This window comes from Trachurus japonicus, chromosome 6 (genome assembly GCF_045865225.1).
Source record: "Trachurus japonicus isolate A0001 chromosome 6, Traja_1.0".
NCBI lineage: Eukaryota > Metazoa > Chordata > Actinopteri > Carangiformes > Carangidae > Trachurus > Trachurus japonicus.
The window spans coordinates 23,016,152-23,022,151 of NC_140912.1; the positions used below are offsets into that span (position 1 = coordinate 23,016,152).

General features: G+C 40.8%; 1 protein-coding gene across 1 annotated transcript in view; it reads right to left on the reverse strand.

The window, feature by feature from the left end:
• Positions 1–6,000, reverse strand: part of cpne2 (copine II) — a 41,611-nt gene extending 35,611 nt beyond the window's left edge. The window contains exons 1-2 of the mRNA XM_085779874.1: positions 5,704–6,000; positions 2,232–2,432 (exon numbers count right to left, since the gene is read on the reverse strand). Coding sequence (XP_085636000.1) covers positions 2,232–2,408 — 177 coding nt within the window. The 5' untranslated portion in view covers positions 2,409–2,432; positions 5,704–6,000. The remainder of the gene's footprint in view (positions 1–2,231; positions 2,433–5,703) is intronic.

Sequence of the window (6,000 nt, forward strand, 5' to 3'; positions counted from 1 at the left end):
ACTCCAGGAGCATTAAGCTTTTTGTTTCCTTTCCCGTTGCCATAGCAACCATTGGCAATTTCACATCAGTACCACATGCCCTGCTGACCGAGAGCTAGCTACAACCAGAGGCACACGCCTACACACACATACGCACACATGCACGCATGCACACACGCGCACACACACACATACAGAAGCCAGCTTGCCCTGTTGACCAGCTGTTCGCTGCAGAAAAGCCTCGCAGCGGCAGCAGCAGCCTACACACACCAAAACTTCATCACCATCTTCCTCTTCGTCATCTTCCAACTTGGAGCTCGTGTTTATCTCTTCCTACACCATAAATATAAACAAGTAGTATATTGTATCTTTTTCACATCGTACATCATGGGATCAAAGCAACAAGGTTCAAACAGAAGAACAAGAGAAAACAAAGTGAAGTGAGGCCTGAGGTCGACTGAAAGAGAAACTCTCAGTATCAAATCTAAAATCACTCATCATTAAAATTCTCAGTCTTGCTCTTCCTGTCCCATTGCTCAATATGTTGTTAGTCTACAAAAGCTGACCTGACAGTGTAACTATACTTGCAGAGTTTGCTGCAGTGTGCAAGGTAACTGTAAACTCTCTAGTCACAATAGTTTGCTCTATTTATTTTTCCATCTACTGGTCTGTTTATGTCAGAGAACTCATGGCTTTTTTCATTAACACTCATATTAACTACACATTATTAATCACTTGTTAAGCTTTACTTACTTAATTTATTATTTATGAAACATTAAGGCAAGGCAAGGCAAGGCAGTTTTATTTGTATAGCCCGTTTTTACAAACAGTTTGTCTCAAAGGGCTTTACATGGCATCGTAGCAACATCCTCTGTCCTTAGACCCTCACATCGACTGAGGAAAAACTCCATGGAAAACCCTTTTAGTAACAGGGAAAAATCGGAGAAACCTCAGGGTGAGCAACAGAGGAGGGATCCCTCACCCAGGACGGACAGACGTGCAATAGATGTTGTTACAGAGAAGAAAACAGAGCAAATTAACACTTGCCTTAAAGCAGAAGTAAGTGATATTTTTGTGTTAATATAAGTCTTAAATAGTTATATCTTCCGACAGCAATCACTTACATAGAGTGTTTGGACTGAAACACGGGTCTCTCAGTCACTCTGCTCTGCTCTGAGCCGAGGAGAAAACATTTATCGTATCCTACTGTTTTTATCCAATGAGGAGAGAGAACGGCATGCAGGGCTGTGTGTGCAGCCAAGGGACGCCGTGAATGTGGCGACGTAGGGACGAGGACTGTTATGGTGCGTTCAAGGAAACTCGTATTTTTCCGACCGTGAAGTTGTACCAGTTCGATCTGGTACGAGTTCACCGGTCGGAAGTTACGAGTGGCCGTTATAGTGACTTTCACAGGTAAAACAGGTCGGAAAAACACGAGTGGGTTGCCTGGAACGCTACAAAGTCGTAAGTTGTGACTTGAAGCTGTAATTTACGATTTCAAAAGCCTACCTGGAACGCAGCATTAGCGAAAACGACCGGACCACTTACTTCTGCTTTAAAGTGTCTTAAACAAAGTTTAATAAATGCTTTCATAAACTCACCTAGATAATGATGCATTCAGCATTTGGGCCGTACACATATCAGTTATTGAGATTGTTAGTAGATTTGTTAATTGTGCAATTTATGATTATTTCAAGTAGTTACAACTTGTTAATCAAGTACTTTTTTTTTTTTTTTTACCATCATGGACCCTCCTCAGGTTTAGACTAATGTTGGACCAGCCGTCATCTCACTGGGCTCAGACTTCAGGACTGAGACCAGATGGCCACGACATCCTGAGTCTGGATCTGTCTCACAACACACACAGTCTGCAGAGTAACAAAGACAACAAACAAAATCCTCTATTCTCTGTCTCTTTGCTCGATGCTGCTGAGTGTGACCTTGACGGCACTTATAACACTTACTCAAATGTTCCCTCCTCCCTTCAGCCTACTCTTTCTTTCTTTCTGCCTCCCTTTCATCCTCTACACTCTGCCTCACTGAAGTCAACACATAACATGGAGAAATGTCTGATCTCAACAGCTCTATGTCTCCCTGTGTTTGGCCTTTTCTCCTCAATCTGCCTTTTTTTTTTAACCTTTTCTCTCATCTCTCATCTTCAGTTTGTTTTATAAAGACAAAAGACATTTTTTCCTTCCTTCCTTCCTTCCTTCAATCCTCCTTCTTCTAACCTATCATCCCTCCATCCTTACCTCCACCCAGTTTCCGTCCACTTCATGGAAGAGGACACAGAAGGGGTCCGACTTGGAGGCCACGTCTCGGTCCAGCAGGCTCGTCGCTGTGACGGACATTTCCACCCGAGTGACGCAATGCTGAGGCCCAACACTGAGCGTCTGGCCCTCGGTGGTCGAGCCCAGAGTGTAGGCCATGGTCTGAGGTCACAACTAATCAGCCTGGAAGGAAAAACAAAAACAGACAAGTAAATAGGGATAATATTAGAAATAACATCATCATATCATCCTCCGATGGTGCTTTCTAGGCTGCATAGGTGCACTTAAAGTGTAATACAGTCTCCTGTAATAGCAAACCAAGACTGCGGGGAAGGGAGAGAGGGAGATAGTGTTATTAACAATAACATGAAGCCTTACAGGTGTTCCTTAATATGAATATGATTAATGCATGAATGCATTTAACAATATAAAAGACAAATTTGGTAAAGCTCTATGCTGGTGCTCTACACTATTAGCATGTTAAAATAGTTATATTTTGCAGGTACAATGTCCACCATAGTAACTGTGCTATCAAAGTGGAGATAATCTTTTATTGTGTCAATAAAGCATCAGCAAACTATGAAGTTTTTGACCTTTTTACTTGAAAAAAAAAGGTCAATAAAGTCAATAAACAATCAATTAGTTATTAGGAAAGATGGGAACTAGTTGTCTATTGATTAACCAATTGATTTTATCTGGTAATGGCTACAGCAGCTCTATGGTAGATAATGATGACTCTTTATGGAGAGAATGAGATCACAAACATGAAGGCCTGTGTCCGATGTGAGTAGTTGAGAACCAAAACCAAAAATAGCGACCTCATAATTTAATTGGAGGAAAAAACCACCAGAGTCGGTAAGATGTCATCTGGGAACCATCCATGTCTCTAATGTTGATGTTGGTGTTGGTGTTGGTGGTGGAGCTTTGTGAAATCTCATGGGATCTCCAGCTAATGGAGAACATCAATGACTGCACCAGATTGAATGGAAATCCACTAAATTGATTTTCCACCATGGACCAAAGAGGTTCGGCCATCAACAGAGGTTGTGACAATGAATATACCCCCACATTATATTATAATACAGCTCATTTATTAAAGGTGTAATGATTCTGAATGTGAGACCGTGATGCAAACACAAACAGGTGTAGCCTTTGAGCTCTAATCGCTTTAACTGGTTTACTCCACCCAAAACTATCTGCTAATCACTGATAAAAAAAATAAAACAAATACACTGACAAAATATATTTTAAAGAGATAAAAACGAGACGTTCACCTGACACAGTCTCACACATGAATGGCTACAGTCACATTCTTACATAACTAACCAATCAAGTACCGGCATGTGTGATGTGTGTGTGATTGTCGGCCAACAAAATCATAACTCCGTGGAAACGCCACCACACAAATGAAAAATCTAGAAACACACCGGGTGTTCGCACCTGTTGCTAGGGGAGTGTGTGCCTGTCTCCGGAGAGAGGTCGGTGGATCAGAGAATTGACATTTGTTGTATTTAGACACAGTTCAGTGTTTGATTTTTTAAAATAACAATAAAAGAAAAAAAAAGATTCAGCGGTAAGAAGATATAATGAATAAATCAGAGTTAAGACACCACCTGTGGTTTTACAGCCCTCGGCAGAATAATGACAGTGTCTGGCTTGAAATAAGCAGCAAGTAAAAATTAAACACACGTAAACACACACACACCCACATAGTACAGACACATCCAGACAGAATGAGAGGGTTTGGTCATGCATGCATGGCCTCTGGAAACACACATGCAGTGCTATCAGAGTCATTGCACACATCTCCATATTCGTGAGGCCTCAGGTAAAGACGAAGAAACACATAAAATCATTACATTAATCCGAATGTGTCAACTGAGCACAGATGATAAGGACAACACCTCGCGTCCGCAAAGTAAAGGTGTTTTTTGTTCTGAGAGCGGCATGCTAAAACGCTGCTGTCTATTGCTAAGATACTAATGTGTCATAACCAGCGTGCTCCTCCCCTTCTGCTCCTGTGATGTCACACTGGTAGTGGTGATGTACTGAAAAAGGAAAAAAAATAACCAGTGCAATATTTTCATTCACTTACGCAGCCATTCACAGGCAGTGAAAGGCTTGTTTTGAAACACTTTTACTCATTCATTCATCATCATTCATGGCTTCATTTGTTGTCCTGTGTTCATCAAGGAACTGGTGACTGTGAGAGTAGCTCAGCCTTAAACCTGCTAATAGGACATGATGAAGGATGCTGATATTAAAAATGAAGCTTAGTGTAAAAATACACTTAGAAATACAATAAAGTAAAATGAATAAATTATTAATACTGGATTTTTGTCCAAGTACATCCTGGATTGATTACATGTCAAAACTAATAGAGAAACAAAAACACAGGGCGTGTTTGAGTCCTTTGACACAGCAGGCTGAAAACATTCAAAATCTGCTTTTGCACAATGATTTGAAAAACATTCACAGCACCTGAAAACTGCAAATTGATAATAATAATAACGATAATAATACAACTAAACCTGCTATTAAGACCATGCAGCAGCAGCACTACTGTACAATGAGTGTTTGAGTGCATTTATAATATGCAGGATGACACAAAAAGCCAACTGACAACAAACAGTATAGGCTACAGCAGCTTGGTCCATGTCTGTAGTTGCATTGATGCTGATGCTGCTGATGCTGCTGATGATCACACAGTCACAGTCACATCCACACCTGAGTCACCTCTACACTTAGAAATACAATAAAGTAAAATGAATAAATTATTAATACTGGATTTTTGTCCAAGTACATCCTGGATTGATTACATGTCAAAACTAATAGAGAAACAAAAACACAGGGCGTGTTTGAGTCCTTTGACACAGCAGGCTGAAAACATTCAAAATCTGCTTTTGCACAATGATTTGAAAAACATTCACAGCACCTGAAAACTGCAAATTGATAATAATAATAACGATAATAATACAACTAAACCTGCTATTAAGACCATGCAGCAGCAGCACTACTGTACAATGAGTGTTTGAGTGCATTTATAATATGCAGGATGACACAAAAAGCCAACTGAATACAAACAGTATAGGCTACAGCAGCTTGGTCCATGTCTGTAGTTGCATTGATGCTGATGCTGCTGATGATCACACAGTCACAGTCACATCCACACCTGAGTCACCTCTCTCTCTGCGGGAGGGCAGATCTGGAGGGAAGACCCGGCTGTTATTTATAATAACAAATCACATAGTACATATTGACCCAACATGTACTGTATGGCGTTCAGTGACATATTGCCACATCTTTCCTTATTCCGCCTCTCAGCTCTCTAAGTAGCGGACTGGCACATTTTTGGCACATTGTAGTTTCATCCCAAACAGCTGATAGCTACCTGAGAAACCTGTTCAGTCTCTATGAAGACAAAAAACATTGTAAGAAAAAAAGTGACGCTCACCTCAGTGAAAACCGTCCAACTTCCCCACCGCCGCTTCTCACTTCACAGTTTCCTATTGCTGCGCACTGTGAGGAGCAAAATCAAAAAGATCAAAAAATGTAAAAAATACTTCTTCACCTTTTGTTGTTTTAAGAAAGAAGAAAATCTGAAGTTGCCGCTGACATTTTGATTATATGATGATATTTTTTTTTATCCCAAGAGTCCTGGAAGAAGCAACAGTGTGTGACCGTAAATCATCCTCGTAGCCCCACGGTGCTCTGAGCCCGGCGCCACTGACGGATGGAGCTGCGTCAAGCT